Genomic DNA, 21,117 nt, shown 5'->3' with positions numbered 1-21,117 from the left:
GGTTCACTTCTTTTTCAAATCAACAAACGATTCAGTTGCCCTAATTAATTTCAAAAAACCTGTGCTTCCATACTCACTAGGGAAATTAGGGTTCTTTCTTCTCATTTTAGAAACATCTCCACCAAATGCCCTAAGCTTCTCTCGTCGGCGTTTCTTCATCCTCTTCTCGCTGTCGTTGGTTGTTTTATCGCAGAAGATTGGGTATTTGCAAATGTCTGTCACTGTGAAATCTGAATCTATCGATGATGATGGCGACCTTAGTTTGATCAGTTGCTCGAGTACTCAACACGCATGGGGGATTACAAAGAAAAAATGCGGACATGGAATTGAAGCTCATGTCTACACCTCTTATTCTGAGAAGAATCCTGGCAGGAGGTTTTATGGCTGTCGTTTTTATCGGGTATATTTATTTTCTGTAAAATTGAAGAAATTGCTTTCTTGTGCTACAGCTAATTAGGGTTACGATTGTTTAGTATTATTTAGGGCTACATCTAATTAGGGTTAAGATTGTTCAGTATAATTAGGGTTAAGATTTTTGCAGTTTTAATTTCCTTAATTGCTCCTAACTGGGTTATGATGCTAAAGTTGGAATTGTTTTTAGCAGTTCATAACATCAATGTGATTACTTTTGAGCTTGATATATGAGTTAGAAGGCTGAGATTGCTATGTAGTATAAGTTCACTTGATGATTATTACTAATGAGTGTGAGCTATAATGTGATTTCTTTGTAACACTTTTTTATATTTTAAAACATTTTTTATTGAAAATGAATATCCTAACATTTGATCATAAACTCGTGGTTGACAGCAAGATGATTGTAAGTACTTCGAATGGTACGATCCAGAGACCCCACAGCCTTATAAGACTGTCCTATTAAATATGATTTCGAAGAGTAAAATGCTGGAACTGCAACTGAAACAAAAGTAAGAATCACAGATGATGATGACCGAGAAGGCAGAATCGGCTTTGAGAGCTGCAAGAACTACACAGACTCATTAAAGAGAATATGCAGACGCGGTGGCACAAATGAAAAGGCAAGTGAATGAATTGCGTTGTGAGAAGGAGAATTTGACGGGAATAATCAAGAAATTGCGATTTATCTGTTGGGAAGTGATGATATGTGTGCTTCTTGTAGTTGATGTTTGGTTCAAGTGTGGTTCTGTGAAAGGCGATGGGAAATTTAAGAGAATTTCTTGACAAATTATCTTTTGAGATTATGTATTTTGGTATGTTTATTAAATACATTTAAGAGATTATGAGTGTGTAGGATGGTACTGACTTAATTCCTGTTGTGTAAGGATGTTATTGATCACATTATTTTGGTATGACTGAATGTACTAGTTGTGAAACCTTAATTGTCATACCTTAATTGTGTATGTGTATGATCTGAGTTGTTATACTCTTTTGAAAATTTGATTATGCAGTAACTTCAAACTAAACTTTTAATTCCTTTTTTTGGTTTAATGCTGCCTGCATTATGCATCAATCTATCATCCTTGTACTCAATGGCAATAGAACTAAGTGTATGGCCTTTCACTTTTATACATATATATAAAGGTTCCTATATATGTCATAATTAAAATTTTAGTCCCTCCTTTTTGGAATTAAAATGGTATGGCCTTTCACTTTTATTTCCGCCAATAGTTTAGACCCTCCGTTCATTTTTGGTGTTAGTCAACTAAAGAGGTACATTAAATATCAAACACGAGGGACGAAATTGTTGACAAAAATAAAAATGGACATATAGTTTTTTTAATTTTTTTTAACTTAGTCCCTTGACTCGGTTGACTAATACCAAAAATGGATAAGAAGGACTAAATCGTTAACAGAAACAAAAGTGAGGAATCATATCTTTCGATTTTCAAACAGAAAAGATGGAAGTGTGAATTATAACAAATATGGAGGTCTCATAATAATTTACTCATAAATCAATATTTTTAGTTATTTCTCGATCATGAAAGCTAACAAGGTTAAAAGTAGATTAGAAACTTGCTAATATGAATTGTCATTTTCATTATAAGTAGGCATATGATTAGGAATAAAATTTAAAACTGTTATCGTATACCAAGCTTATTAACCGAAAAAATACATAAATGATGTACCTGATATGTATTCTATCTTTCTGCATAACGAATACAAGTTACCGCGTTATGCTTTTTATTGAAATACTTTCTCTTAATTAGCTCGCTACTTGCATTCGGGGTTAGCTTGCGACAAATTGTATCCATCGTTTAACTCTTTTACATGGATCGGTTTGTTACCGTTTTCATCAACGACTATGAGCAGAGCGGGGTTCAGGGCCGCTCGCCCAGACTTATGGATGACTTCAGATTTGGAAAGGTTTGAAAAATGGAGGCGCCACCTAGTTCAATTAGGAAATGCTTTTTAAACCGACTGGATAACCTTACTCGCTTATGGGTAAGATTATCGTCAATCGGACCAAAAGACCAAGTTCGTGGACCTCCCCAAGACTCATGTGCTTGACTTATCAGTTATTGATTTTATTTACTGGATATATTTGGTTTATTCTCATCTCAACATACAATAGGAAACCATGGGATATAGTGCTGGAAATGTAAACAAGTTTGGAAAAGCAGTAAATATATATGACACGCGTATGACTCGATCTATACTGATCATGCAAAGCAAGTAGCAGATACTCCTAAACATACATCTAAACCTGGCGATTTCTAACAAGTAACAAAAGTCTGACTGGTCTGGATTGATTATATGCATAAATCCTAAATCGAAAGTCTAAGTTTAATTGATTTTATTAGGTGATCTTGAATGCCCTATACAATATTTTACTACATTTTTCATAGAAGTCTTGTCTAAATGATAGGCTGGAATTGATTTAATTTAGCTAATTTTAACGTGGTTAGTCCTTTAGCCTTTTAATAATGGATTTGACATGCTTATGGAAAGCGGTAAACATTACAAACATGCTCACGGGACAGTTGGTACGCATATAAGGTGATGAATACTTTTCAACCTCGTTTACTTTTCGAGCACTCGCGCGTGTTTAACCGTCGGTGTGGTCGAACTGGTTCTCGGACAGAACATGGAAATTTTCCGTCTCGTCGATACAGTTCTATCGGTTCTAACCGGGGTCGATTCCGAGTTTGGGTGGTCCCTGAACTCTGCTTGGATACGACTCGATTTACCGATTGTGGACTCATGGACCCGGTTTATACTTTATGTTACATTTGTGAAATTTGAGGTTTGGATTACATTAGGTCTAGCCCGTTACAATGCATAAAAATAAAGTACATTAAATTCCCTTCGTCTGGGTTCAAATTGGGCTTAATTCCGAGTCTAAACGAGTCTGAAAACTTAATTGCAAGTCTGGATCAATATCTAGGGGATTTGGAAATGGATTATGGGAAGCAGGGAGAGACAGGCGGTGCTGCCACACGCTGTGCCGGCAGCGGCACTGTGTACTGTTGGTGCCGGCAGTGTAAGTCGGCGGCGACAATAGTTTGGGGAGGCGGTGGCGTCTAGAGCAAGGGGGACAGTAGTTTGCCGTTTCGTCATTTTGGTTCTATTTTTCATGCAAAAACACATCAAAAGCACAAGGAATTAAAGTTGTTAAAATCGGACCGGACCGGCCGATCGAACCAGGTTAACCGGGAACCAGTCAACTGTCAGGTCCGGTTATGATGTAAAAATCCAAAATATAGAAAACCGGCTAAAATCGGATCGGACCGGTAAAATCCTGTTATTTTTCAAACCCAGAAAAATCCGGATTTTTGAATTTTTGCTCAAAACTCATTTCTTTTGTCCAGACATGTGGTCTCCCCCCCCTATGTGTTTATGACATCTACCAAATATGTGATTTGTTTTTTCTCTTTCTTACATCACATTCTTTCATATATTCAATTTAAACACACATTAATTATTTTAAATATTTTTAAATAATAATTACAATTATCAAAATTACACAATAAATTTAATATTTTTGAATTTAATATATTATCATATAACGTAATTCAACTAAGATCAAATTTTATACAAAGAAATTTAGTAATTAATTTTATATTAAATATATCATTGTATTTTATAAAATTAATTATATATTTTATATTTTGTAACTTTTGTTTATTAAAATTGAAAAAATCATATTTTTTTCTCATATAAAATAAATATTTTATATATTCTTATATATTTACCATTTATTATTATTATTATTTTATATTAAAATTTAATAAAATAATTTATCATATTTTTTTCTCATATAAAATAATTATTTTAAATATTCTTATATATTTATCATTTATTAGGGTTAATGACGTTTTTATTTGTAAAATTAAACAAAATTCTTAAACTAACCCCGGATTAAAAAATTTTCCCCATTTATATCATACAGACCGCGGAACACTTAAGCGGTTTTGGGTAAACCGCGGAAGTGTTCCGCGGTCTGCACATGTGGCTCCACCTGGATGCAGGTGGAGCCACGTCACTGTAAACCGCGGAAGAGTTACGCGGTTTACAGTGACACGTCACTGTAAACCGCGGAACTCTTCCGCGGTTTACAGAGGGAATTTATTCCCTGTCAGAGGGAATAAATTCCCTCTGACCGAGTGGTTGTAGACCGCGGAAAGTTTCCGCGGTCTACACCACTATAAAAGGGGGAACCAACCCGTTCCCCCTTATATCACAATTTGAGAAAAAATTTTATAGAGAGAGAGAGAGATATGTAGAGAGAGAGAGAGATAGTAGAGAGATAAAAATTTTAAATCGGGGTATTATTGTGGAGAAAATTTCGCGGAGTCGGTTTTCGTGGCGAAATATTATTTTTTGGCGCATTATTGTGGAGAAGATTTTGCGGAGTTGGTTTTCGTGGCGGAATATTATTTTTTGGCGCAGAATATTATTTTTTAGCGGAATTATCGGGTGAGTCTTTAAAATTTATAGATATGTTATTTTTAATTATTGAATGTAGTTAGATTTAAATAATGTTTGATGTGTAGTTAGATTAAAATAATGTTTGAAATGTAGTTAGTTAAATAAATATAGAGTTAACCCATAGATATAGTTAGATTTAGTTAATTTTTTTAAAAATATATATTATAAAATAAATTAGATTAATGTGTAAATAAAATTAGAATAATGTGTATAAAATTTATATAAATGTAAAATAGAGTAAATTAAAATTAGAAAATCGAATATATGAAATTTTTAGAATATTTTTATATTAGGTTGGAATTAGTGCAAAATATTAAAATTTATGTTTTATATTATATAAATAGATTCGATACTAAAAAATTAAATATAATAGGTATTTGTTTTTAACAGTATTTAGAGAAAATATAATTTTTTTATAACTGTAGGTTTGTGAAAAAAGTTAACATAAAATATTCGTATTTACATTTAAATCGGCTAATTATTAAAAATTTGAACTTGACATGTAGAATATTTGAATTATATTTTAAATGAGAGTAACCCTCTTTTTAATGAGCTGCCAACCCTAAAAATGTAGTTAAAATTATATTTTTTTAATGTAGTAATGACGACAAATGAGCTGCCAGCCCTAAAATTTTTTTGGGATGGTACAATATTATCGACTCCGGGTGGAGTTGATTATGTTTCTGGTAAATCAGAACTGGTTGAGCTGACGAGTGTAGTGAATTTTGCACAACTACAAGTCGTAATTAGAAGGGTAATTGGGCTGAAGGATGGTGACGAGATAGTGAAGATTTATCTACGAGTGCCTCGGTTCGATGAACATGGAAGATTTCAAAAATATGATGGTTTTCCTATGGAGACAGATGTTCATATGCAAGCAATGTGGCGTAATGTTTCGCGGACGCCAAAAATGAGGGTACTTGAGTTTTATATTGTGTACAATCCGTTATCTCAAGTACGTGCGGATGTAGACGACTCTGTGGATGTAGACGATTGTGCGGATGTAGACGACTGTGCGGATGTAGACGATGGTGATGATTTTAGTGATGAGGATGAGGAAGAAGAACACTTCTATGGGGCCGTTGCTGATGACAACGAGGATGATGATGATGATGACATCGGTGGTGATAATGGAGATGGCACCCATGGTGAGAATGTCGGTGGTGGGTCGGAACAAAATACAGATCATTTTGAGTCGCGCCTTCCTCATGAGTACACGCATCAGAATGTTGACGACATGTGTGTCAATATGAATCTGTGGCCTAAAGAAAATGCAATATGGGAAGCAGGCAAATAGTTTGAATTGGGGATGGTTTTTAGTTCGAGGTATGCTGTCCAGACATGCGCGGCGAGTTATCACATTGCAGCTAATAAAGAATACAAGAGCAGTGTAACAAATGGTAAAACAATAGTTCTTGTGTGTGTGAACAATGACACTTGCAATTGGAGGTTGCGTGCGTCGCTTTTGAAAGGCGAGTCAGACTGGATAATAACAAGATATAACGGCCCCCACCAATGCAGCGGCCAATCAATGAACCAAGACCATCGCAATTTAAGAGCGCGACAGATAGCTGAACACATCGACACGCAATTGCATCTGCAACGTGACATTAGGATTAAAACGCTTCAAGAGGGCATTTTTCAAAAATTGCGAGTTAGGCCCGGATACAAAAAAACATGGTATGCCAAGGAAAAGGCCATTGCAAACAGGTTCGGACAATGGGACGACTCTTTCAAGGAGATTTGCAATTTTATGACGAATGTCACCGTTGCTAATCTCAGGACAGTCTGGCATGCTACCGGTAATTTTTTAAAAATTTCGAGTATTAAAAATATGTTCGATTTAATAATTACTAATAACGGTGTATGCACAGGTACACCAATTGAAAACAATCCACAATTCAGAACTTTCAAGCATATGTTTTGGACTTACGAGCCAGTGGTGAAGGGTTTTCAGTATTGCAAGCCTGTGGTGTACATCGACGGCACCCACACATATGGAAAATACGAAATGACTTTGTTGATTGCTTCTGCATTGAAGGGAACAATCACATCATGCCGATAGCTTTTGCCATTGTGAAGTCGGAAACTGCCGCATCCTGGAGGTATTTCATGAGGATGTTGAAGAGGTATGTTTTGGGTGAGCGAAAGGTGTGTATCATATCTGATCGCGGCTCCGGTATTATGAGTGCCATGGAGGGGCCTGAGTGGGCGGGTGATACCCACAAGTGGTGTATTAGACACCTAGTGAGCAACTTCCACAACGCCTTCAAGAAAAAATATCTCAAAAAGCTTGCTGAAAAAGCTGGTAATTTTCTTGTCATTTCATATAATACATAAATTTTTGGTTGATGGGAAAATATTGACGGTTTAATCGACGTGTAGGACGCGCATACCAAGAGCATAAAAGAGATCGGTACATGTCATTGATAGAGGCGGATTCACCTGAGGGTTATGCGTATCTTGACCGCCTTGATGTTAGAAAATGGAGCATGAGTGGCGACACGTCTGGAATGCGGCATGGTGTGATGACAACAAACTACGCTGAGTCGGTCAACGCGATGTTAAAGAACATTCGGGGGCTCCCTATCACAGCCATGTTGGAAGCAATATTTAACAAGGTCAATTCCGTATTCATTAAGCATGTGAACGACTATAAAATGTGGTTGGCATCCGGTTTCATGTGGACTCCAGTCTGTGCACACAGAATTGAGACTTGGGAAAATAAGTCAAAGACTCATACGGCTTCACAGTTCAACGTGGCACAGAAGGTATTCAATGTCTTGACCCAGTGCGACAATGTAAGACAAAAGGGTGGCAATACACAGCAAGTTCGTCTACTGGACGGGACATGCACCTGTGGAAAATTTCAACAATGGAAAATTCCGTGCTCCCATGCGATAGCTGCCTGCAACCAATATGGAGAGAACTACCGTGACTACATTTCATGGTATTACAAATGCGAGTATGGAATCTTAGCGTGGAGCTCTGTTTCATTTGAACCCTTATGGAATCGAAATCGTTGGATCAATTCCGCTGAAATTCCATTTGTTCCTAACAGACAGTGGATGAGGAAGAAAGGTAGGCCGGTTGAGAGTAGGCGTAGGAATGAAATGGACCAGACATTTAGGGACAGGCGGAATAGCAACTACTGTAGAAGATGTCTTACATATGGTCATAACCTTAGTTCATGTCCTTTTAGAGTTCAGTGATGTGAGAATTTCTGTTTCCATTTATCATGTACTAAGGATGTTGTAATTCCATTTGTGTTCTATTAAAATTGAAAATCTGGCAGCTCATTCTATTTTGTGTTTGTTTAGTTATTTAGTTTAAATAACAAACTCTTGTAACACTTTTACTTGACCGTATAATTGATGAAGTTATTTTTATTTAATTGTTTCATATTATTTGTGAACAAGTGTTTGATATTATTATGATTTAATTGTTTAATAATTTGTATTGAACAAATTGCAGCCATGGCAGCTGCTCACGATCACATGCAGCCGGGTCATGAAAGACCGGCGCTACTTTTTTTACAGCATGACCATATCTCTCAGGATGTCTGGGATGGCACGGTAACTTACGTTTGCATCTTATTTTTTGTCAACAGTTACGTTTGCAATTTAATTAAATTTTTGAACTAACTCAATGTTTATTTTTTTCAGGGATCTGACGAGGGATTTCTGTCTCGCGCTAGCTGTACGACTAGAAGGAGCGCTGTTCTGCCGTTCGCTAGGTTGGACCACCGTATTCGGTCGATGATCGAGCCTACTGGATTTGCAGGCTGTTTTGCTATGCGTCACTACAGCGTCGACATGCAGCTGATCACAGCCCTTGTGGAGAGGTGAAGGCCGGAGACCCACACTTTTCACTTACCCGGCGGAGAGTGCACGGTTACACTACAGGACGTGGCCATTCAGACCGGATTACCAGTAGACGGTCATGCTGTTACAGGAGGTATTGTACATGATTGGGCTGCAGTGGCAGAGAGGGTTTTGGGGATTCCTGCGGGCAGATATCCTAAAAAGCCTGCAAATTCCACAGTCCAGACTTCTTGGATCCTAGAGAGTTTTCCCGACTTCGGTGCATTACCAGACCAGGCGACTGACGAGCTTGTCCATCGGTACACACGGGCGTATCTCTTGCTCGCTGTCACAGGATTGTGCTTCACTGACCTCGGTAGTGGAAAGACTTCGTTACGGATTCTTCCACTTTTAGAGGACTTGGCGGCAGTTCGGACCTACAGCTGGGGATCGGCGACACTGGCTTACTTATATCACGAGCTTTGCTCATGTTCGTTGCGGTCTGCGAATCGCCGCAACATGGGCGGGCCGTTGTGGATACTGCAGTTGTGGGCATTGGACCGACTTAGAGTTATTGCTCCCGCTCTTGCCGATCCCACTATTTCACCACATTGACCACTGGGCGACAGGTGTGTTTTACTGTTATTTAATATTTTTTAATTTTATTCTATTTCTTAAATATTGACGGATTAATGTGTTGTTGTTCTTGAATAACAGATGGGGAGGCCGGAGAAACGCCAGCCGTGCGGCTCGACACTCGCTGCCTGACATCCGTGTTCGGCTTGACACATCTCGCTACGAAGATGTAAGAAATTATGTTTCGGTTTTATTATCTCGTATGTTAAATAGCTCATTGTGGGAATGTTTTAATACTAAATGTCTTGTATTTTATACATGCAGTTTATCTGGCAGCCGTACACTGATGATATGCTGGACACTATCCCAGCGTATTGTTTAGATGGGCGCGGTTTTTGGCGGGCCACGGTTCCACTTATTTATTTTCATATTGTGGAGTGGCACCAGGCAGACAGAGTTCTGCAGCAGTTCGGATTGCAGCAGGGTATTCCAGACGCCCCACTTCAGGACCACTCACTACACTCCCTTACCCTGAAGAGCAGCTCATCTTGGATCCAGACACACTCTCACTACATTCGTGTGTGGGACGACCGGCTCCGGTTTGTAATTTCAGGACAGCCCCTCCAGGACCCACCTCATTATCATTCCGAGTATATGGATTGGTTTCGGTATGTCACGCGTCGCTGGATCACACGACAGGGCGCTGAGCTCGGAGCACAGGTATTTTTTTAAATTATATGTTTTTCAATTAATTAATCAATAAATTGTGGGTTAATTTTCTACTTTTTTTAACGTATTATATCTTTATTTGCAGGCCGATTTTGTGGAGCGTGTACGTAGGGATGCTCCTGTTGACACTGAGCTTCGGCGGTTCGCAGCCAGCACACAGAGAGGCACTAGAGAGGACCGCCGTGATGTTACATCGCCCCCTATCGAGCCTTCTATACCGCCGCATCGACTACCAGTCATACCTGACGCGCCGATAGATCCGACTACACTGCGACATCGACGGCGACAGCGGCGTCACCCCCCCTGCACCACCTCAGCGTCCGACTGATCCTATGCCTCCCCCAGTGGTTTTTCATCCTTTCAGAGGGCATTACTATTACGCGGGGTCCAGCTCTGCACCGCCATCCTTTTCATCGGGTCCTCCTTCTTCTTCTGGCCAGTTTTACGGGGATTCGGCACATCACTATTTTGAGGGGTCGTGTTCATATCCAGTGCCACCAGGACCTTCTTCGCCTTTTGTTCCACCGCCGCCTACTTATGTACCACCTACGGTGCCTCCTTTTCAGGTGCAGTGGGATCAGCCTACACAGGGTACACAGGACTTTCCAGCTTCACAGGGACTTCCACAGACACCTGGGACTACAGACTTTCTGTCATATGGTAGCAGTTGGTTAGGTCTAGACAGCATGGAGGCGATGATGTTCCGCCAACAAGGAGAATTTGTTACCCCGCCACCAGCAACGACGAGTACGGCCATTCCCCAGGACCAGCAGGGTGACGACGGAGCCGACGACGAGGACGCCGATGCAGGAGAGGGAGATGGTGATGGTCGCCCAGGTCGACGTTACCTCACCATCAGTACAGGCCGTCGGGCGAACCGTAACAGAAACAACTTGCGCTCGAACCTCCCGGTAACTAGCAGATATGACGATAGGACTCCTAGGTGATTTCTTTTTTGTACTTTGTACATTATTATCTGATGTAGTAATCTTTTTTAATTTGTAATTTTTAGTTTATTAAATATGTTATTGTTATGAAGTATAAATTATATTTGAATATTTGTTAATATAATTATTTTGTAGTATTTTATAACTTTATTTTTGTAGAATGTTAAAAAAATTAACTAATTCAAATGTTTTAAATTTAAAAAGTTCAACAATTAAAACGTAAATTTTTTTTAATAAAAGGTTTTCTCATTTTTAAATTTTTATTTAAATTTTTTTTAAATGATTGGGAGAAAACCTCTCAATCATTTAAAATAAAATCAAAATGATTGGGAGAATTTTCTCCCAATCAGTGCAGCCAGGGAATTAATTCCCTGGCTGCACAAGCAAACCGCGTAACACTTACGCGGTTTGCCACGTTGGCAATGCAAACCGCGTAAGTGTTACGCGGTTTGCTTTTGCCTATGTGGCTCCTCCAGCGAGGAGCCACGTAGGACAGACCGCGGAACTGTTCCGCGGTTTACACAAACCGCGGAACAGTTCCGCGGTCTGGAAGGTATAAAATGGGATTTATGAGTTTTTGGGTGATAATTTCGGAAATAATTAACAAAAACCAAATTTAATGGTCATTGCCAACATTTATTATTATATTTTGTATAATTAAATTTAATAAAATAATTTATCATACTTTTTATTTATATATTTATAAATTATTTATATTTTTGAATTAAATTATTTTAAATTATCAAAAATTAAAATTTCCGAGCTAACCCAGTTGAACCGGTCGAACCATGAACCCCCCTTTGAAGCCGGTTCAATCTCCGGTCTAGTTTTAAAAACATTGCAAGGAATGCAAAAACCACATACTGAGATTGATTTAAAGTGTCTAACATCTAATTAAAATACTAAAATAGCTTATTTCGTGGTGAATTTTTCTAAGGCAGTTTTAGGTAAACAAGCTTAAAAACATCATACCATGCATTATAAGTTGTACAATTGACATAATTCTGGATTGTTAGCATATAATGTGTATTAAAATAGCCTATAATCATAAAATCTTTGAATCTACATGACAATTTCATCAAGAATACATAATTTGGCAATTATGGCAAAAACAACAAAAATAAGCTAACATGCATCCTATTTGACAAAATTAAGCAATTGCAAATAAATCATGGCATAAAAAGTGATAAAGAATGAATTGAGGGTCCTCACAAGTACCGTTCTAAGTCCTTGGCTCGTTTGCTGGCAAAAAGGATGCGGAATCCAGTTTCGAATATGGGCAGGGCTATGTTCTTAGAGAATTAAAGCGTATTTAGGACTGAAATTGAGTGATTTTTGTGCGTGTGTGTGGTGTGACGGTTCGGCCAATGCTAGGGTTTTGCTAGGGGGTCGAATTTTCTAAGGTCTTTAGTGCTCTATTACAACCTTTGGCTACGCTGTCTTAATGCTATATTTTTTTGGGAAAATTAGAGTTTCTAGGGTTAGCTTTAAGTTAATTTACCGTTTTACCTAGTTGGAGTTTGATTCAAGGTTGATGAAGTGTTAAGTGATAGATCATTAGGATTATGATTATCTCTAAATTATTTACCTTAGAATTTTACATTTAAAATACGGATTTGGACTTGCTAGCTAATTAAAAAGGTGATAAAAGTCAGTTTTGGTGCCTAAAAGTGTTAAAAAAAGGCTTATGGGGCCCTATAGGTTTGGATATGGTCAATTTCAGTCTGTTAAACTTGCAAATTGGACCATAAACTTTTATTATATTGCAATTAGTCTAATTTTTGGACTTAGACTATAATCTTTTTTGATTTTTATAGGCTATTTGCGGCTAATTACGCTTTAATACTCTAAGTTTGCAGCTATACACTGATTACGCCTGCTTGGATTCTAGCAAGCAAATCGATAGCTCGTCTCTCGGATAGATTTCTCTGGAAATCATCAATGGACGCTTCAGTCCCTTATCACTTTTTACCTATCTGGAAAATAGGTGTCTGCAATGACATTATGATTTATTCGCGTACGGAAGAAGAACATACCAATCATTTGCAAATACTGCTTTAGATTTTAAGAGAGCACCAGTTGTATAAAAAAATTTCTAAGTGCGAGTTTTGGTTAAAAGAGGTGGCATTTTTTGGTCACATAGTATCTCAAAATGGAATTATGGTTGATCCAAAGAAGATTGAAGCTATGGTAGAATGGAATCGACCAAGTTCAGTCACTGAGATACAAAGTTTCTTGTGTTTGGCAGCATACTACAGGACATTTTGTCACGACCCAAAATTATTAAGCCGTAACCGGCGCTAGGGAACGAGAGTGGTAGCTCCGGAACTCGTAGCAAGCCTCAAATCACTATTTATTTTTTGCAAATAATAAATAAAAAACCATCAAACAACGGAAGCAAATACACATATATAACATATAACCAAATATTTACACTAACTGTTCAAAACCTCGCGGGCTCTAGTTACCGTACCCAGTACGAACTGGTCTCGCGGTACTATATACATAAGTTAGTGTATCAAAACATATCACCGGCAACTGGGCCGCGAACAAGACATAATACATGTAGCATACAAAACATATAAACAAGACAACAAGTGATATGTACAATCAAAATGTACAGCTGTCTAGGCTACGACTCTGTCAACACTAGACCACTACTGCAGCACTCACAGAAGTCAGAGGACTATACATACATAGCTGACTTCCGGATTCCAAACTGGCTTCTAACTAGGTCCACACTCTAAGCACCTGAAAACATCAAAGTGAGGGGTCATTATTTGGGAAAATACTGAGTGAGTTTTCATTTACTAACGGTATTATTATAAAAACATAGCATCGCATTTCAAGGAAACAATAATATAAAATAATACATATAAACAGGTACTTGATCCGTTCGAAACTAATATCCTAGCATGCGACACATCTTTCGAATAATCAAATCATACTGATACAAAAGGTCCGACCCGGGAGTGTTCATACTCTACCTCATCGATCATGGCCTATCTCTTAATCCCAACGTGTGAGTCCAACTCACTAGATACAGGGACTCCACACTACACCGTCACCGAGTGCTCACTCGTATCGAATTCATTGTCTGACTTCGAAATTCGTATTCATATTCATATCATACATGTATATATCAAATCATTTCTCAAATGCAAACACACTAGACTGACTCGATACTGGTGATCACACAGCCTATTGACACCCAATAGGTAGCTAGTTTCTTCGGATCGCATACTAGTTCCTCGTATATAAACTTGATAGAAACATATAATATTTAATCAAATCATATATAATGCGATGCATATAAACAATCCACGTATATATAAAATATAGTATTAAACAACTTTAATATGTAATACACGAAAGTAAAGTGCAACTCACAGTGATCGCTATCCAATCAATGACGTGGTCGATGTAATGATATGCTCTCGCTATCCCACGTCTACTAACCTCTCTGTTCGCTGACACGTCTGACACATATTAATTAACGTTTAATAGTTAGATGTTAATCTCGTGTTTTACATATATATTACTTTTAAGTTCTAGGGTTTAATTTCATTTTTAATGTTATTCACGTGCTCAATAATTCTTAGTCGTATTTATGACTTAACGAATACTGCTCCTCGCATTTGAGAATCGTATAACTTCTTAACGTTTCTCGTTATCATTAATCATCGAAAACGTCGAGCTAAAACTTTACTTTTTAAATTATCGGGGTTCTTAATCGTCTTTAGGTCTAATATTTGAAAATATCGAAATCCCGTTCAATTTGGGCACAAAGTCCATTTTGGTCCTCTGGACCCACTGTGCAGCCGCACAAGAGCACTGTGCGTCCGCACACATTGGTGTGCGTTCGCACACCTAAGTGTGCGTTCGCACACAATAGTGTGTGTCCGCACACCTATGTGTGCGTCCGCACACTGCGGTGTGGGTCCGCACACTTCGGTGTGCGTTCTCACACAGATGTGCAGCCCCCGGAAATCCATTTTCCGGGCGCCCTTTCGTGCTCCTACGCACCACACACATACTCAATCCCTTTTTCCATCAAACCCGTATCGTAGCTTCTCTAAAAACGCTAAAAACGATCCAAAAACGTTAAATTCCATATCCCGCTTAAAAACAGCCTATAAATTCGAATTCCACACCAAATTTCGAGATTTTTACCTTAATTTGAAGATTAGGATAGATAGAGCCTCCGATTCTAAAGAAATCGCCGCAAAAATTGCTCGAATCAGACGTCGAACAGAGAAGCAGCGGCGAAACGACGGTATCGATCGATATTTCTCTAACTCTCTGGATGCTTCTTTCTTCCTCCTCTAATCCATAATTTTCCTTTTACATATTATGGCAAAAAGGCTGCTATAACCCTTGTTCTCTTTCCTTGCTACATAATATAACTTGTAAACTTTTCTTTTGTTCGATTTAGTTCATAACTAAATCAATTAATTCCTCTATTAGAACTTATACGTATTATTTATATCCAATAAATAATAAGAAGCTCGATATTAATGTTTTCCCGTCAAAACCTAAAATTTCCATTTTCGAGACGTAGTGGCTAAATTACCACTTTAGTCCTTGAACTTTATTTTGAACCTTTCTTGACATTTTTCCTTTTAATTCCAATTTCAACTTTAGAATTGAAATATAACATTAATTTCCGCCTCATTACTTTCGCGAAACCAATTTATAAAAACTTTATTTATTTTAATTTCTCGGAAAACTTTCCGATATCGCCACTCCGGCGACTGAAAACTGGATACGTGGTCCAATTTGCTAATTAAATATTTTGGGGAATTCCACATTTGTGCAGGATTTTTTGAGACACTACTAGAGTGTTTGACAATGGCTCTAGTGTTATCTTCACCTGAAAGAATTGAAGGTTTTATAGTCTACTATAATAGCATTGCTTCTCGACAGCTAAAAAAGCACGGATTGAACTAGCTGACTCATGATTTGGAATTAGTAGCGGTAATTGCTGCGCTGAAAATCTGAAGGCATTACTTGTATGGTGCAATGTGTGAGTGTAGACACCTATTTTTCGGACAGGTAAAAAGTGATAAGGAACTGAAGCGTCCAATGATGATTCCCAGAGAAATCTGTCTGGGTGAAGAGCTTTCGATTTGCTTGCTGGAATCTAAGCAGGTGTAATCTGTGCACAGCTGCAAACTTGGAGGATTAAAACGCAATTAGGCGTAAATAGCCCATTAAAATTCAAAAAAATTGTAATCTAAGTCTAGAAATTGGACTAATTTCCATATCTTAGAAGTTTATGGGCCAATTTGCAAGTTTGACGGAGTGAAATTGACCTTAACCAAACCTATAGGGCCCGAGGAACCTTTTTTAACACTTTCGGGCACCAAAACACACTTTTACCATCTTTTACTTAGCCATTAATCCTTAATACGAATTTATCTAGAAAATAGAGTTTAAAACTAATCTTAACACCTAAAAACTTATCACTTCACACACTTTCACCCTAGAATATTCTTGAATGTTCTAGAAGATTCTAGGAAACCCTAGGTCACCCCTAATCACTATAAATACAGCCTTAAGCCAGCCTGACTAAAGGTGTGGCACAGAAACCCTATAAAATAGAAGAGAAAAACTGACCACCCCCTAAAAACCCTAGTATATCCGAATATTGTAGCACACATACACAGAAAATCGATTCAATCCAGTCCAGAAAAACAACTAAGAACGCTTTGATTCTCCAAGAATGCAAGCCCTGCACAGATTCGAAGCTAGATTTCGCATCCACTTCGCCAGTAAACGAGCCAAGGACTCAGACCGGTACCTCTGAGGACTCTAATCTTCTTTCCATCACTTTTTTCCATGATTATTTAGAATTGCTAGATTTTATGTTTTTAGACTGCACGTTTAGGCTATTTTACTATAAATTTCTTGAATTATGTGTTTGCCATAATTGCTGATTTTAAGAATATTGTCATGATTGCCATGACCATTAACTAGGAAGCATGTTAATAAATGAATTAATATGTTTTGTATGCTTAAATCCAGAAATCTAGACACTAAAATTACATAAAATGCATGTTTAGGTTAATTACAGGTCTATTTGACATAATATGTCTAAATTCAATAACTATTGCGATTTGATAGTTTTGATGATGCAAATACTCCTTGCATGTCCTATTTAAAATGTTTGATTCATTTTTATGCCTTTCGACCTCTTTTTGCATGAAAAACAGGCTCAAAAACGAGCGAGCTAAAAACGCTAAAAAACGAATGCTGGAAACTGTTTCTGTTGCTGCTGTCCGCAGTGCCGCCGCCGCCAATCAAACCGGCGGCGCCGCCAGAACAAGGTGGCAGCGGCGCCACTTCATCCTGCCGGCACCGGCAGTCACACTGGCGCCGTGTTCGTCCTTGTCGCCTATTCCCAGATTCGCTTCCAGATCTCCCAAACTTCGATTCGATCTTCAAAACGTGTTTCCGGGCCCATCCTGACTCCAAATCAGACCCAGTTTGAACCCAGATGTAGATAATTTAGTGTAGAATCAAATTTTATATTGTAATGGGCCAAACCCATATATGTAACATAGTGTATAAAACCGGGCCATGAGCTCGAGGCCCAGCCAACCAGCCCGATTTTGGGCTAACCCAAACTTGGAATCAACTCCGGATCAAACCATTAGAACCGGATCGACGAGACTCACAACTCTCGTGGTCTGACCGAAAGCCCATTCTGACCAGACCGATGGTCAAAACCCGCGCGAGTGCCAGGCCCTCAAAGTCAACGAGGTTTAAAAGTATCTCTGACCTTGTATGTATATCCAACTGCCTCTGAGCATGCTAGCAATGTTTACTGCTTTCCAAAAGCATCCAAATCCAATAATAACTGATTAAAGGACTAATCACCTAAAATTGGCCCATTAATGCAAATCCAGCCCATCACTTAGACATCGTAGGACTAATACGAAAAAGTAGTAACAGTTGTATAGGTTTTTCAAGACTCACCTAATAAAATCAATCAATCACATTTATACATCCGATTTTAGGCTTTGTGCATGTAATCAATCCTGAACAGCCAGACTTATGCTACTTGCTAGAAACCTCTAAGATTAGATGTATGTTTAGGAGTACCTGCTACTTGCCTCAAATGCCAATCCAGATCGAGTCATATGCGCGTCAAACGTGTTTACTGCTTTCATACATGTTTATTTACATCTTTCATATCCTGTGAATTGCATATACTGTTGAGATGAGATATAAAACGAATATGTCCAGAAAATAAAGCCGGTAAAAGATAAGCCAAGCACAAGAGTCTCGGGGAGGTCCGCGAACCCTAGTATTTGGTCTGATGCACGATAGTCTTACCGGAGGCGAGTAAGGCTATCTAGTCGGTTAAAAGGCATTTCCTAGTTGAAATAGGTGGCGAATCCATTTTTCAAACCATATCCAGATCGAGAAGTAAGCCATAAGCTTTGGGCGAGCGGCCCACGATACTGCTCCGCTCACAATGAGATATTCACATTTCATAAAAAGTTTAAAATACATCCTTGATCAACATGAATGCAACCTTAGACAAAAAAAGGTGGCTGGAGTTGCTAAAGGACTACGATTGCACTATACAATATCATCCGGGAAAAGCCAATGTGGTAGTTGATGCGCTAAGTAGAAAATTTAAAAGAAGCCTCGTGCATGTTACTACAGTGTGGCGAAGACCATTAGTCAAGGAAATTTATATGTTGTTCGTTCAGAACATCAGATTTGAGGTTTAAAATCTTGGAAATTTGTTAGCTCAGTTAAGTGTACGACCAACATTGATTTATCAAATTAAGGAACTACAAGTTAAAGATCCTCAACTGAAACGTATAATGGATGAAGTTCGAAAAGGAAAATCTAAAGATTTCAATATTGTGGATGGCACATTGAAGTATGGTACCAGATTGTGTGTACCAGACACTGAGAATTTAAGACCAAGGATTATGGAGGAAGCTCATGGTTCGACATACAGTATTCATTCGGGATCCACAAAGATGTATTGTGATATTAAGAAAGTATATTGGTGGAACAGAATGAAGAAGGACATAGCAGAATTTGTAGCAACATGTCCGTCATGTCAACAAGTTAAATTGGAACATCAATGACCTTATGGATTTCTTATATGTGCAATTTACACCTATGTTTAATAGTCAATTTCGCATGCTTTTGTTATACATTGATGTGCTTTTTTCCATTGTTTGTGTGCTTATTGTATGTGTTAGCATTTCAGGGATAACAGAGCAATACGTAGCATTTTAGGCTTAAAGAAGGAAGAATTCAAGTATCGGAAAAGAAGCGAGTCGAAAAGCAAAGAAATGAGCAATCTTTGGGGAAATAAAGGAAGGGCTCGATCGAGCCCTTCACTTATGAAGAGGGGATCGATCGAGCCCCATGAACAAATGAATCCAGGGAATCCATCAAGACACAAGGCTCGATCGAGCCCTCACCCATAAGTGGATGGCTCGATCGAACCACATAAAATATGGCTCAGAATTTGAATTTCAAGACAAGAGGCTCACTTCCATTTTTGGCCCAACACTCTTTTAGTGGGTGTCTTTTGTTTCCTCTTTTGTAACACCTATATATACCACTTTATCTCATTTTTAGGCTATGCAACATTTATGAGCTTTTGAATATTCTCTTAATTTTCTTCTTTTAGACTAGTAATCATCTATAGGATTTGGAGATTCCTCCATTGTTGAATGTTTGAAGCTTTTTAATAGAGATTGAAGTTTTATTATTGAAAATTTATATTATCTATTTCATGTTCTTGATTACTAGTTCTACAAGGGTAGCTATTTCTTACTTATTAATGTTTATTGCTCAATTAATTAGTGTTGTTGTTGTTGTTTTAGCCATGAGTAGCTAAATCCCCCATGTTTGGGGGTTGGAATGAGATCTTGAATGCTTAGCTTTAGGAGATATGCTTGTTTGGTTGAGAAACTTGTTGTAATCTTGATACTTAATTCCCACCTAGGATTAGCTACCCTAGGTTTGTTGTTAGTTTGCTTAGTACATCGAGAGGTGGCTAAATGAATGTATCCGCAAGATTAGGAGCCTAGGATTTGATGCCGCGAGAACGGATTAGAGAATGGGCGACCTTAGAGTTGAATGATCAATTGCATTTTATTGACTTCCATGTTTAGGATCACGAGAGTGAGCTAGATGTTGTTGCTTAGTTTGATGCGATTTTATTGCTCTTTGAAGCTCGAGAGAGCGGGAGTAGCGCTTTAGAAGCGATTCGGTCCTCGATGGCGCCAAATTGGCATATCCCGTAGGCTTGAACATTTAGGTGTAATTGCGACCCCTAAATGCTTTCCTTTATTGTTTACAACCGTTATTAATTCTAAGTTGTTGATTGCAATTTGTGTCAATTAGTTGATAGTTCAATTAAGTTCTTGTAGTGATAATTACCAATCCAATTGTTTAATTTACTAAATGAATTGAATAGCAACTAATATTCATTCTTGTCAATCGCTCTTATTTTCATTCCTTGTGGCATCGATATCTGACTTCCGGATTTACTACGAGTTGGTATTTATATCAACAAGTTTTTGGCGCCGTTGCCGGGGAGTGACGAGTGTTTATTGATTGATTGAAATTAGTTGTAGTTCGGTCGACTTAGTTTTATTTTCTCTTTTTGTTACTATTGTTGTTTTTGCTTCTTTTCGGGTTGACGTGTGGTTTGCTTGTTTTTGTTTGTGTAGGAGATCAACTATACTGTATGCACAATACACGAAGGGCTAATCTTCCGCTACAACCGCTTCAAGACAACCTCGTGGGCTTCAAAAGAAGTGTGAGGCGGGAATATTTGTCACGACCCAAATAATTGAGCCAAGACCGGCGCTAGGGAATGGGAGTGGTAGCTCCGAACCCGTAGGAAGCCTAAAACTACTAAAAAAAATTCGCAAATAAAAACATAATATCATATATAATACATTTCCAGAAAACTCTTTTAGATAATACAAGTATAGATATTAAATATTATATCAGAGTTTACATTCAAAATAACTGTTTGAAATCAATTCACAGATTTTATACTGACACCTACTGACTACTGCAGCTCTAGGAACTCATACTCTGTTCAAGTCAATCGACTTTTGGCACAACGAAGACGGTTTCTCTGATCCGACTCTGACTACCTGAAA

The 21,117-nt window shown here is 38.1% G+C and overlaps 2 protein-coding genes across 2 annotated transcripts; both read left to right on the top strand.

Annotated features, from left to right (window-relative positions):
• The first annotated feature begins 6,945 nt into the window (after positions 1-6,945).
• LOC126668468 (uncharacterized) lies at positions 6,946-8,204 on the top strand. The gene is made up of 2 exons (XM_050361660.2): positions 6,946-7,213; positions 7,291-8,204. The coding sequence occupies exons 1-2, from the start codon at positions 6,961-6,963 to the stop codon at positions 8,115-8,117; spliced, it is 1,080 nt and encodes a 359-aa protein (XP_050217617.1). The 5' UTR covers positions 6,946-6,960; the 3' UTR covers positions 8,118-8,204.
• A 1,492-nt stretch (positions 8,205-9,696) lies between these two features.
• On the top strand, positions 9,697-11,084 carry LOC126666896 (uncharacterized). Its single transcript, XM_050359794.2, has 2 exons — positions 9,697-10,004; positions 10,099-11,084. The coding sequence occupies exon 2, from the start codon at positions 10,346-10,348 to the stop codon at positions 10,958-10,960; it is 615 nt and encodes a 204-aa protein (XP_050215751.2). The 5' UTR covers positions 9,697-10,004; positions 10,099-10,345; the 3' UTR covers positions 10,961-11,084.
• The last annotated feature ends 10,033 nt before the right edge of the window (positions 11,085-21,117 follow it).

The sequence above is a fragment of the Mercurialis annua genome, linkage group LG2 (genome assembly GCF_937616625.2).
Source record: "Mercurialis annua linkage group LG2, ddMerAnnu1.2, whole genome shotgun sequence".
In the NCBI taxonomy this organism is placed as follows: Eukaryota; Viridiplantae; Streptophyta; class Magnoliopsida; order Malpighiales; family Euphorbiaceae; genus Mercurialis; species Mercurialis annua.
This window is presented reverse-complemented; position numbering and strand designations above follow the sequence as displayed.